At 39.7% G+C, this 14,160-nt stretch overlaps 1 protein-coding gene across 8 annotated transcripts in view; it reads right to left on the minus strand.

Moving 5' to 3' along the window:
• Positions 1-8,248: 8,248 nt before the first annotated feature.
• The window catches only part of LOC140486035 (leucine-rich repeat-containing protein 63), a 35,370-nt gene continuing 29,458 nt past the window's right edge, over positions 8,249-14,160 (minus strand). For 7 of the 8 annotated variants that reach the window (XM_072584594.1, XM_072584601.1, XM_072584599.1 and 4 more), the window contains 2 exons: positions 12,729-12,968; positions 8,249-8,569 (listed from right to left, as the gene is read on the minus strand). In XM_072584594.1, coding sequence (XP_072440695.1) covers positions 8,413-8,569; positions 12,729-12,968 — 397 coding nt within the window. In that variant the 3' untranslated portion in view covers positions 8,249-8,412. Of the gene's footprint in view, positions 8,570-9,037; positions 10,166-12,728; positions 12,969-14,160 lie in introns of those variants that run through there. The other variant, XM_072584603.1, reaches the window with a different exon arrangement.

Genomic DNA, 14,160 nt, shown 5'->3' on the forward strand with positions numbered 1-14,160 from the left:
CCTGATTAAATATTGCCCCCTCTGAGAGGCTGTAGGGATGATGAGGTAGAAATTGAATAGGCTTATGCCCTTTAGTTAATTATAGAACAAATTATTTCTTTTTTAATCAGCCTGTTCAGACATCTGCACAGCCTTGAATCCAGATTCTTTGGCCCCTGGTTACTTTCTAAAAGTATTTTCTAACCAACTTGCTCAGCGACATTATAAGACACTTCTAGAGCAAGTGGAATCCTGAACCCAGATCTTCTGGCAGAGGTAGAGACATGACCAATGTACCACAACAGCCCTGTAACCAATGGGACTTCTGTCTGTTTTTATATCCAAAAGTGCTCTTACACAAAACTGAATGCCTTTTCTCCCCATCACCAAATCACCTGTGGTATTTTTCATCTATTAACCAGGAAATCATCTGTGGTTTCTGATTGATTAATTTACATGCAAAGCCCATTAAAGGGTAATGCAGACCATCAAAGATGAGGGAGAGGAGTGAAGAGAGGGAGGGAAAGGGCTGAACCAAACTGGACTTGGAAGGGGAGATTAAAAAAACACTCCACTCCGTGTGGTGCTCACCTCTCTCTCTCTCCCTCCCTTTCCCTCTCTGTCTCTGTTTCTCTCTCTCTCTCTCTCAAGTATTAGTAGACATAGCATGCTCCATTTCCAAATGTGGAGGAGGGTCAACTATGACCCCAACCATCAGTTATGTATTGAAACAATAATAATTTAAAGCTATGTTTAAGCATTCACTTGCAAAATTCAGGTGTACAGAGCTGTTATTATTGCAACCCTTTTGTATAGGTCAGAATCATGAGCTCTACGCAGAGATCAAATGCAATCGCTGGAGTATATCTCTCCAAGCTCTTCTTTACGTCATGAACTGCCAATGACACAATCAAATCACAAATAACAAAGTCCCCAACACAGCCAATCTGTTCAGCAATGAATACATTTTCTTGCCACTTGCACTGGGCAGGATGTTAGTCATGCGTTGAGGTTTCCAGAATGCTTTATTGTAAACTCTGCGCATGTCAAGCAAAGGGAGGGGAAAGTGACTGTCCTTGACATTAAGGCAGATTTTTACCAATGTGGCATTAAGTTGATCCAGCAAAACTGGAAGCATTGGAGTCATATTTAGCACAAAGTAAAATAGTTATGGTTGTCGGAGGTCAATCATTTCAGATCCCAGTCATCTCTGCAGGAGTTCCTCAGGTAGGGATTCTGTGTTGAATAACTCACTTCCTGTCTCCCCAAATCCTGTCCAGCAACTACAAGGCACAAGTCAGGAATGTGATGGAATACTCTCCACCTGCGTGGATGGAAGCTTGACATCACCCAGGACAAGGCAGCTGCTTGACTGATACTCATTCACCACCATCATCATTTAGTCACCTTCACCACCAACGCACAGTGGAGGCACTGTTTACCATCAACAAAATGTTCTACAGTAACTCACCAAGGTTCATTCGATAGACCTTCCAAATCCATGACCTCTACCGCCTCAAAGGAGAAAGAGAGCAGATGTATGGAAACATCACTCATAGAGCTGTACAGCATGGAAACAGATCCTTTGGTCCAACTCATCTATGCCGACCAGATTTCCAAAATTGATCTAGTCCCATTTGCCAGTATTGGTCCATATCCTTCTAAACCCTTTCTATTCATGTACCCATCCAGATGCCTTTTAAATGTTGTAATTGTACCAGCCACCCACCACTTCCTCTGGCAGCTCGCTCCATACATGCATCATCCTCTGTGAAAATGTTGTCCCTTAGGTCCCTTTTATATCTTTCCCCTCTCACCTTAAACCTATGCCCTTTAGTTTTGGATTCCCCTAACGTGGGGAAATACCTTGGGCATTCATCCTATCCATGCCCCTCATGATTTTATAAGCCTCTATAAGATCCCCCCTCAGCCTCCAATGATCCAGGGAAAATAGCCCCAGTCTATTCAGCCTCTACCTGTAGCTCAAACCTTCCAACCCTGGCAATATCTTTGTCAACCTTTTATGCACCCTTTCAAGTTTAACAATATCTTTCCTATAACAGGGAGACTAGAAGTGAATGCAGTATTCCAAAAGTAACCTAACCAATGTCCTGTACAGCTGCTACATGACGTACCATCTCCTATACTCAATACACTGACTCCCTGCAAGTTTCTCTCCAAAACACACACTATTCTGAAGTGAAGCTATGTTTGGGTTAAAATCCTGGAGTTCCCTTCCTTCCAGTGCTGTGGATGTTTCTATACTTCAAGGACTACAACAGTGCAAGAAGACAGTTCAAAATCACCTTCCCCAGGGCAACAGCAACACCCACTTTGTATAAACATATAAAACAAAAATCAGACTGAGGTGCACATTGCAAATGCTTCAAAAAGTATTAGAAATGACATGTTTCTCTGGATGGTATTGACAGGATGGTATGGATGTGGCAGGAGGACGCTAAAGACAGAGATAGTGGTGCACAATAACAAAGAAAGGAACCTACAAGTTTTAAACAGATGCAAAGCTGTTGAAGAAAGATGTACTGTAGATAACAGCAGATTGTTTATAACAGAGCCATTCAAAAGCAATAGTTCCTGTGCCCTAGTTGTTCAGGAGCTCCAGATCAAGTATTGGTCTTTTCCATCATTAACAATTATGCTAACTACCACAAGTTAAAGTCTTTCCATCACCTTCACTTGCAGAGAAGCTGCCATTGTGTTTTACCAGTAGAACTTCAATTTTCATTGTGTGGCTAACACACAGAAAATAATTACAAATGGGATGATATAAAATTTCTAGAAACTTCAGTTTCTAACTTATTTCCGCATGTATTCTGCCAAACATTCACACTGAACGATGTCACAAATGACTTTTTTCCTAAGTCAGCATGGTTAAGTCATAGACATTAAAATAATGTATTGAAACATCTGCTACATTTTCAAAAGATGATGGAATTAGTCGTGTATATATGTTGCAAAAATAGAGTTTAAATTTACAGGCTCTTGATGAACTTGTATGAGTTTCTTGTTGGAATTACATAATCTCTTGCCATCTGCAGACTTCTTGGACCATGTCACATATCTTACAAAAAGCTGTGCTCTGCAGTTAATCTGGTCCAGAAACAATATGGACCAACAGCTCATTCAATATTTTGCATTCCATTTTGCATGCCAATTTAGTTCAAACGTTAACCTGAGTCTGACATAGCATTGGGACACAGACTTCACACCTATTTTTTTTAAAAAGCTGAGCTATCTTGAGAATGTAATTTAAAAGAATATCTGGGATTTACATATCAAAGAACAGAAACCAGCATATCCCACTATAAAAGATGAAAGTTTTAATCTAAGATTGTTTACTGTATCACATCTCCATGACACTGGACTTGTATGACTCCTTTGGCTATAAATTCTGTGAGCATGACCTGAACCTCCACAATCAGCTGATGAAGGAGTTAACTTTGTTCACCCCAGTCCAACACCAGCATCTCCAAGTCACAAAATGATTAAATACATTTCCAATAGTTTTTCTGTGCTGTGCACTGTGTAATGTTTCATTTCATTGTTGTGAAAATGTTTAATATTTAATACTTCCTTCTCGTTCTGTAATGTGCTGGTTTGTGAATGCTCTTCCCCTACCATGTGGTTGATAATGCCCTCCACTTCCATCTCATCCACTTCCTGCACTTCCGCCCTCGAACCCCAACCCTCCAACCACAACAAGGACAGAACCCCCTGCCAGTCCTCACCTTCCTCCCCACCCCTACTTGCATTCTGTAAACACCATTCCCTCGCGACTCTCTTGTCAGGTCCACGGCCCCCACCAACCCACCCTCCCCTCATGGCACCTTCCCCTGCCACTGCATGCATTGCAAAATCTGCACCCACTCATACATCCAAGGCCCAATCTGTCATATTTACCTGCACTTCCACATATCATTTACTGTATCCTTTGCTCCCGATGTGGTCTCCTCTACAGGGGAGACAGGATGCCTACTTGCAGAATGCTTCAGAGAACATCTCTGGGACACACGCACAAAGCAACCCTACCGCCCCGTGGCCGAACACTTTACCTCCCACTCCGCCAAGGACATGCAGGTGCTGGGCCTCCTCCATCGTCAAACCATAACCACCCTGGAGAAAGAACCCCTCATCTTCTGCCTTGGGACCCTCCAAACACATGGAATTAATGTGGATTTCACCAGTTTCCTCATTTCCCCTCCCCCAACTCTATCCCAGATCCAACCTTCCAACTCAGCACCGCCCTCATGACCTGGCTATCTTCCTTCCTACCTATGCGCTCCACCCTCCTCTCCAACTTATCACCATTACCCACACCTTCATCTACCTATTGCACTCTCAGCTACCTTCCCCCAACCCCACCCCTTCCCATTCATCTCTCTACCCCCTTGGCTCACAAGCCTCATTCCTGATGAAGGGCTTATGCCCGAAATGTCAATTCTCCTGCTCCTCACATGCTGCCTGACCGACTGTGCTTTTCCAGCACCACACTCTCAACTCTGATCTCCAGCACCTGCAGTCCTCACTTTCTCCTTGTGAATGTTATCCACTGATGATTTTGAGAGCATTATTACAAAGTGACAAAAAACAATTTGTATTGGGATATAGAGAATTGACAGTATAAAAGAAACACAGGCTTTATTATTGATCAACAGATAAATTTCCTTCTCCAGTTCTCCCCTTCCAAGTGAAACATAAAGATGGTAAATCTATTAACTGATCAATCAGGGCATTTAGTTACAAGCAGGAGAAAGAGGAAACCAAGCCAAGTGTTAACAGTGAAGTGATGAAACATAAAAGGTTATGAGGAAAAATAGGGAATGTTAAAGAGAAACCTGACAATGTAACAGGAACAAAAGGAACCACAAGATCAGAACTAGTTGCAATAGTAAAAGTAACCCGGGAAAAGACCTTGATTTAGAAATTATTTTGTGATTCACCTCAGTGAAATTACTGCATTGAATAAAAAAAAATGATGACACGATCAGCCCTTGATGGAACTATAACATCAAATGAGATAAATACAATAATATTTGCAATATTTCAAGCAGCACTTAATTGATTTACAGTCAGGGAATTTTGCAGCTAGACTACGCACTTCAGCAGCATCACAAAAGCATCTGACATTTTAAGATTTTTTTCATCTGTAAAAAAGCCTGATGTCTACAGTCTGTATTTTTATACATATTATTTCAATTCAGATTTCTCACAACCTGATTCAAGGTCAACAAGTACTACGTCTCTCTCAGGGGCCATGAATATGGTGAAGAAGTATACAGTTCCACACATAAAGAGATCCCTAAAACCTGACCATGGGCAGTGGAACAAGTATTTTTGGATGATTCTGAGAAAATAAATAATGCATTTCTTGTGACAACTCCAGCTGGATAAATGGTTAGTGTAACTACATCAATCTTTCTGGATAACAAAATCACTCTTTTTTACAAACTTTCATTATACTGTAATCACAATAATGGCATTCATACTATAATCAATCCTTTGTAATTCCAAGGCAAACTCTCTCTGAAGTAAAGACACACTTGATAAATTACAACTGGAAGAAAAAAAATTCAAAAGCTTAGTTTCTGCTTTCTTCATTTGGATAAACAAACCACATGAATACTATTATAACCTCAGGCAAGACACACCTTGAATTTGTCACTAGGACAAAGTGAAGACTGGTTTTAACATTTTCAGTATTAACAGCAACACAGGTTGGTAACCTGATGTACTTTTGTTTTTCTCAACAACACCTCTGAAATAATAAATTAAGCTCTTGTACTTAAATTTTCCTCAAACTTTCAAACTTTATCACAGCTACCGACAGTACTCGAGCTTGTTTAGAAATAATTCAGTATTATACTGCCATAACCTGTGGAATTCATTTCTCTAGTGACATGTCACAGAGTCATAGATATGTACAGCACAGAGACAGACCTGTCGGTCCAACTCGTCCTTGCCGACTAGATATCTCAACCCAATCTAGTCCCACTTGCCAGCACCCAGCCCATAACCCTCCAAACGCTTCCTATTCATATACCCATCCCGATGCCTTTCAAATGTTGCAATTGTACTAGCCTCCACCACTTCCTCTGGCAGCTCATTCCACACATGCACCACCCTCTGTGTGAATAATTTCCCCTTAGGTCTCTTTTATATCTTTCCCCTCTCACCCTAAACCTATGCCCTCTGGTTCTGGACTCCCACACCCCAAGGAAAAGACTTGTCTATTTACCCTATCCATGCCCCTCATGATTTTATAAACCTCTACAAGGTCACTCCTCAGCCTCCAACACTCCAAGGAAAACAGCCCCAGCCTATTCAACCTCTCCCTATAGCTCAAATCCTCCAACATCCTTGTAAATCTTTTCTGAACACTTTTCACAACATCCCTCCCATAGCAAGGATACCAGAATTGCACGCAATATTCCAAAAGTGGCCTAACCAATGTCCTGTACACCCACAACATGACCACCCAACTCCTGTACTCAATACTCTGACCAATAAAGGAAAGCATACCAAACGCTTTCTTCAATATCCTATCTACCTGCGACTCCACTTTCAAGGAGCTATGGACCTGCAATCCAAAGTCTCTTTGTTCAGCAACACTCCCTAGGACCTTACCATTAAGTGTGCAAGTCCTGCTAAGATTTGCTTTCCCAAAATGCAGCACTTAGCATTTATCTAAATTAAACTCCATCTGCCACTCCTTGGCCCATTTGTTCATCTGAGCTGAAAAATGTGTTGCTGGAAAAGCGCAGCAGGTCAGGCAGCAACTTGCCCTTATGCCCAAAATGTCGATTCTCCTGTTCCTTGGCTGCTGCCTGACCTGCTGCACTTTTCCAGCAACACATTTTTCAGCTCTGATCTCCAGCATCTGCAGTCCTCACTTTCTCCCATTTGTTCATCTGGTCAAGATCCCATTGTAATCCGAGGTAACCTTCTTCATTGTCCACTATACCTTCAATTTGGGTGTCATGAAATTCATAATGTTGAGAGGTTCTGGACATGTTGCCATTATCTAACTGTGTCTCCTAGAAATTGTAGGCAGTCATTAACTGCATTCAGTTGACAGAGAGATAGCTTGGGAAGAACTATCAATTCCAACCCCAGACTTTCAAATGAAGCTCAGTCTTCTGAGCAAAAAATTAATAAAGGATACAAATAATTTTAGAGTTAATATTAATCATGTAGGAAATGTTATTTTTAATGTATTAAATTAGAAAATTTAATTCCAGCTCAAAGTCATTTAAGTTTGCGACAAGAAAATTGGATGAACAAAAGTTTCTGAAATTACTTAGCTGGTTCAGGTTCTGATATGAATTGGTACATTTTCTTCATTACTTCTAAATTCAGGATGCATGTCACTGCATTACTATCATGAAATTTGAGCTATTTCTTCAACAAACTCTCACTCCATAGCATGATGCCTGAATTGTGAAGTTGTGCACACATACACCATTTTTAGTGCCTAATTGAACCATCATCATAAGCATCACTTTCTGTTATTATGAGAAATGTGAACAGTTGGAGAGTCAAACCAATTGTTGCATAGTTCCACGAGTCAAAGCCTTGTAGAATTATCCTGTCTCCACCCACTTATTTTTACAACTAAACCAATTTTCAATCCTTATCATTTTTTTGTGTTAATGTCCAAACACTGGAGTAGTGTGGTGTTTATTAAAGAAATAGGTATGAATTGGGAGTTTTGTTAAGTATTTTGAAATATTAAGTGCGCTATGAACAGTTCATACAAGCAGTGGTATAATTGTTTTGAAGATTGCCAGTTTGAAGGAAGTAATTGGGAGTTTGTTTGCATTTAAAGTCAAGATTATGTATTTTAACATTTCAAAGTGTGGATCTCCTCTTAAAAACCTAATTAAACAGCTATGCCACATGGGTTTTCATGAGTTGACAGCAACTCAACTTAAACAAAAGTGAGTACTGCAGATGCTGGAGATCAGAGTCAAGATTAGAGTAGTGCTGGAAAAGCACAGCAGGTCAGGCAGCAACCGAGGTGCAGGGAAATTGACATTTTGGGCAAAAGCCCTTCGTCAGAAAAGACCTGATGAAGGGCTTTTGCCCGAAACGTCAATTTTCCTGCTCCTCGGATGCAGCCTGACCTGCTGTGCTTTTCCAGTACCACTCTAATCTTGACTCAGTGACTCAAATTAGGTCAACACTTTAAAACATGTGCTGCTAAATTTAAATAATTACTTACACAGCTGAATTAATTGAGAAACAAGCGTGCACAGTAAATTCTTTATGACCGCTTAAGGTATGAACACTGAACAATGTCTACAGTTGCTGAAATGAAGTGTACCAGGAGTTCATAATGGCTGACATATTAAATTGAACATGGTCTTCATTAACTTCCTTTTCCAGCAGGCCAAAGCTTAGTGAAAAATATATTCAGTCAGTCTTGGACATGAACCATTTATAGCAAGATGGTGAACAGGCATGATACAGGAACGGGAGGCTTTCACGATTGAAGATTGCCTTACGTGGCTTGATCAGTTGAAGTCCTGGACCAAACAAAGGTCCTCTGCAGCACTCACACATATTTGCACTGTCATACAAAATTTAAAAATAACATTAGACAAAATGTACACATAAATTGATAAAAAGTTCTGCTATTCTTTCATGCATAAGGCAGCATCATGAGAAGTAATAGGGACTTATTCCTCAGCTTTCCCTCTTTATCTCAATAAATGCTTCAACACATTTTTTCTGCAGAGCTAGTGTTTTATTAATTAAAGCTGTACTCATTTCTGCAGCTGTGCTGTGCATTTCATAATGCATGCCATGTTAAGTTGCATGTTTTCAATCAATGTTTGTGCTTGCTCTTTTCCACATTTTTGTCAGTGAGCTACTTGATTTAGGAACAGAGACAGACAGTATACCAGAACTATTTTACACAGTAATGCAATCAGTTTTCCAAGATCAAATGTCAATTTTTCATCTTTATTAACTATTAAACAAATACAATCTTAATCAAAGAAAACATTTCTGAAAATGTATCTTTAAGACTACTGAAGAAACTGATATAGCACCCAATTCAATGAAACACATTATTGTATGCTGCCACTCTTGTTATTTTATGAATTTGGTGTTAAACAAGGAAAGGGATGTCTGTACTATTGATGGGAAACTTCCCATGTTTTACGCCCCGAGTCAGCATCAAGCATCAATATCATGAAATAGGCTCCATATGGTACACGATTCTGGATTAGTGGTGCTGGAAGAGCACAGCAGTTCAGGCAGCATCCAAGGAGCTTCGAAATCGACGTTTCGGACAAAAGCCCTTCATCAGGAACCCTATCTGGTTAGGAGCAGATCAAACTACTCTCCCAGCACTGCTGACCCCACAACATGGAGGACATAAAAACAGGGATGGCCTGCTGTGAAACTTCAGTCTTGAGTCACATTGCTGAATTAGTCACAGGGTGTGCAAAAGTAATTGAGAGCAGTTTAGACAATATAAACAGACTCTTCTGTTATGGGAATAAAGATTTGGCAGATACCAGACACAGGAACAGAATTTCTGTTGCACGGTTTCTACACAGTAGGTAAACTTCTGGAGTAGACAAAGAAGTTTTATAAAAGAAAACTGCTTAAAAACAATCCTGGGGTGACCTAAACCGAGAGCTGAAAAGACAGGTTTGCATTCATATGACCTCTGGATGTCCTGAAGCACTTTGCTGTCAAAGGTATTTTTGAAATATATTTACTATTGTAATTTAGGAAAAATAGCAGTTAATTTGTATGCAGCAAGCTCTCACAAACAACAAAATAAAGAAAGATCTGCTAGAAACTGAGCCTCAGTTGGCATGACTATCTATATTACAAAGTTGACAGAATACAGTTTTTCTGGATAATTCAGATGCCTCACATTAAAGAGATCTTTCCAAAGTTTAGCAGATATTCCCAGTTCAAGAATTTGACTATTTGCTCATAAGGATAGTTTAATTTAAAATGCAAAATGTTTTCAAAATGCAATTCACATTCAAAAGCCTCCACATCAAAAGAAGTAGACCATGATGGATCACTTGCTCAGCACTTCTGGCTGAAGACTGTTGCGAATTAGCTTTATCTTTTGCACTGGTCTGCTGGGCTCGCCATCATCGAGGATGGGGATATTGTAGCAGGGCTGTACAGCTCAGATCTGCAAAGTGGTGACATGGTGGAATTCCTCCATTAGAAGTTGGATGCTTCATTTTGGCAGAATGCCATTGGCTGCATGGAGATAGCTTCTTGGCAGGCCATTGTTGCCTGATGTGCACATTGAATTCAAGAGCAGGAATGGGGTCACTTTAGCTTCTCTCAGCCATTCGGTAAGATTATGGCTTATCTAATTCTACTCACTCTTCTGCCTGCCACCAGTAACCTTTCACTTACTTGTTAGTCACTCACTGGGGAAGAGTTTCAAAGACTAATGAGCCTCTGACAGAGAAAAAAATCTTGGTCTTAAACAGGACAGTCCTTACTTTTAAACTATGTCACCTCTAGCTTGAAACTCTTCCACAACAGAAACTGCCTTTTAGAATCCATCCTGTCATGTTCTCTTTGGATCACAACATTTTTAATAAGGTCATTTATTATTCTTCTAAACTCCAACAGATACAGGGTTGGATTGTACAAACTTACCTTAGAGGATTGCCAAACCCCTACCCACTCAGCCCCATCTCAGATAACTGTTGAGTGAGCATTCTCTGATTGGCTTCTAACATACTTAAATACTTTCTTTAAAAAAGGAATCTACAACTGGACATAGTACTCCAGACATGGTCTTGTTAATGCCCTGCAAAGCATCCAACTTTTAGATTTCATTCTCCTTACAATGAAAATGTTTAATTTGCCTACCTAATCACTTGCCGATTGCGTATGTCGACTACCTTTATGCGACTCATGTACCAGGACACTAGATACTCTGGTGCAGAGTTCTACAATCTCTTTCCATTTAAATAATATGTTGTTTTTCTGTTCTTCCTGCCAAAATGGATGAGTTCACATTTTCCTCAGTTATACTCTGTCAAAATTTTCCCGCTCACTTAACCTACTTTGGTCCTTTTCACAACTCACTTCCTACTGATCTTTATGCCATCAGCAAATTTAGCAAGAATACATTCAGTCCCTTCGTCCAAGTCACTGATATAAATTGTAAAAAGTTGAAGACCCAGCACTAATCCCTGTGGCACTCCAGCTGTCATTTCTTGTTTACCAAAATGACCCATTTATGCCTATTCTATGCAAGCTAACTTGCCTCCTTTAAACAACCCTCTTTTCTCGAGTTGGAAGGGTCATCGAGCTGCAGTTTTGGCAACAGATCATCCTGCAGAGGACCCTGCCTCCACAGTGATGGCCTAACAAAACACCTTTTTATGTACAATTTCATAAATCTAAACAGCATACCTCCATATTGAGATGTTTCACAGCTACCTCTCATAATGGGCTGCCAGATGGACAACACTGCATACTCTCTTAATGATCTGTCCATTGGTGGGGCACCACTGATATCCATAACTGATATCTTTCCACAGCTCTGAACGAGGTTTTTGACTCAGGACTGAGACAACTTCAAGATCTTAATCCAACAGAAAGGTCCAGTCCTGTGGTTGTGAAGATCTGACCAGAAATTCTCACCTACTCCCCCTCAGCCTCAATCATCGATAAGTATAATATATAAGAAACACACCACTTTTAATTAACATTATTCTGGGTCACTGTCACTGTTTCCTTTAAAGTGCAGTAGGATTTGAGCCAGGCTCATATGTAACATCTTTACGCTGTTTTTCTCTAAAGATCCTGCCTCACCTGCTGAGAATTTCCAGCACATATTGTTTCCCTTCAGAATTTGAACAATGGCAGCAAAAGCATCAGGTCTAAGTAGTAGCTGGAATACTTGTTAATTTTCAGTAGCAAATTGGCACACAAGACATTCTTGGTGAAACAATGATTATTATGTGTAGGAGTTATTGTGAAATACCTTTTAAGAAAGGTTTCACCTCTCAAAAAAGATAAGGTAATATTTCAGTATGTGTAACTCAAATTCAGGCGCTTTTAATAGAATATTTATTGACCTCATGGCTTTGAACCTACTGCATCAAATGGGGGAGGGAGATGAGAGCAGGGAGGGAATCCAGATTCTGTGGGTTGGAATTTTCATATCGTTTTGAGAAAGTGTAGAATTAGTACGAATTATGTCACGATTCCTAGAATGTCTGTCTTTTGATAAAAATCTCAAGAAAACCTATTCAGAAGAAACTTAACCAATTGGTTAGTTTATATACCTCTTTCATAAACTGTGTGAAAGCTGGATTGCCTGTTATGGCTTTTTTGCTGCAAATGACTCTCTGTATATTAACCTGTAAGGGAGTTTAGTTCGAATCAGAGTGTCTGTGTGTAACTGATATTAATCATTTTCAAAAGCGATATGGATGTTACATGTTACTTAGTGATTATAAACCAATTTATCATTTGCCTTTGAAATACTATCCAGATTATTCTGTACCACAGTCTAGCTCCAGTTCGTAAGTTGAGTCTGGGTTTGTCAATGGGTAATGACTTCTACATTGGACATGAGACAATGTAACTGGAGAAGCCTGAATAATAAAAGACTCTATTGACCTGTAGTGTATACCAAGCAGCCCTAAGTGAAAGGATTAGCACTAGAACTGCAAGTGAAACTGAACCCATTACCTGAAACTGATGTAAGCTGATCTACTTACTTGTTCAGTATTTCTTGTACCTCTTTAGGAATGTTTGTGTACTGCTGAATTAAGTAGTTCTTGGAGAAAGTAACTGCAGCTAGGTCAGTCAGTCGTTGTGGTTGGTTCCGAGCATTTTCTTCCCAGAACAAAGGGTGTATGTAATTATTCTCCAAACGTAATTGCTTTAAATGGAGTTGGAGGAGGCCATGAGGCAAAGTTGTCAGCTCATTTCCTTCAATATTTAAAAACTGAAGTTTTCTGTATAGCAGGAGTTTAATACAAAAATCATAATTATTAAAATGTATGCTCTGTCTTCATGACAAGATCATTGCTAAAGTTATGAGTTAACATTAATATATGGAACCAATTATAGAAGTCTAAATTCACTACTGTCAAATCAATAAGTTCAAGTACCTCACAAAGACATGTTGAAAATACGTGCCCTCTACTGTACAATGAGAATTAATTGTTTAAATGCAGAAGGTAAGTGGATGTTTCTTCATGTCACTGGATTTACTGCATAGTAAAGGCATGAAGGAAAAAGAGCTCTTACATCATCATTATATCTGAGAAACAGATAGCTAAGTCATGAAAATGTGCAAATTCACAGACAAAAATAGATTAATCAGATCACCTGGTTTTACTGGTCTTTATGCTACTACACAAGCTCCACCCATCTTCTTCATTTAGTTCTATCAGCATACCATTTTTCTCCTTCATACACAATTTAAATGTATTGATACTACCTACCTTAGCTACATTATACAAGGCAGTGTGAGAATACTTTAGAGAACACACACATAAATGCACATAACTTGGTTAAAAAGAATTTTCACACTTCGTGATCTGAGACTACATTAATAGCAATAACAAAGATCTGGTTCAAAGGAGAAGATTGTGAACTTAATATTCTTGGCTAAAATGTGCCCAGGATACATAGGGAAGGAAAACAAGGAGATTGGGTTGAAATAGTGATCAATGCAACCTATTATAGTAATCAATGTAGTTGAGGGGTCAAAGACAAAGTTGAAAAATGTGGTGCTGGAAAAACACAGCAGGCCAGGCAGCATCCGAGGAGCAGGAGAATTGACGTTTCAGGCATAAGCCCTTCTTTAGGACCGCCAGTCCTCACTTTTTCCCAGGTCAAAGACAAAGTCTATTTTGCTAGGATCAGAGGAGTGGTTGTACTAATGGGTATAAAGGGAGAAACTTTAAGGGATTAAATCAAAATGATGTTGGAAGGGCAAATGATGCACCTCAGCCCCTGAAGTGCCCACCCAACTCAAAAAACTTCAGGGATACCAATGAACTAAGCTCTTGCTTTTATACAAAAAAAGTAAAATCTGACCACTGGAAGCAATGTCAAATAACTAAAAATCAATAAAGGGAGAAACTCGTGTGGCGGGGGAATCGGTGGGAAGAGGGGGGGACTGAATCATGTTTGTTTTGG

The sequence above is a fragment of the Chiloscyllium punctatum genome, chromosome 15, assembly GCF_047496795.1.
Source record: "Chiloscyllium punctatum isolate Juve2018m chromosome 15, sChiPun1.3, whole genome shotgun sequence".
NCBI classification, from domain to species: Eukaryota; Metazoa; Chordata; class Chondrichthyes; order Orectolobiformes; family Hemiscylliidae; genus Chiloscyllium; species Chiloscyllium punctatum.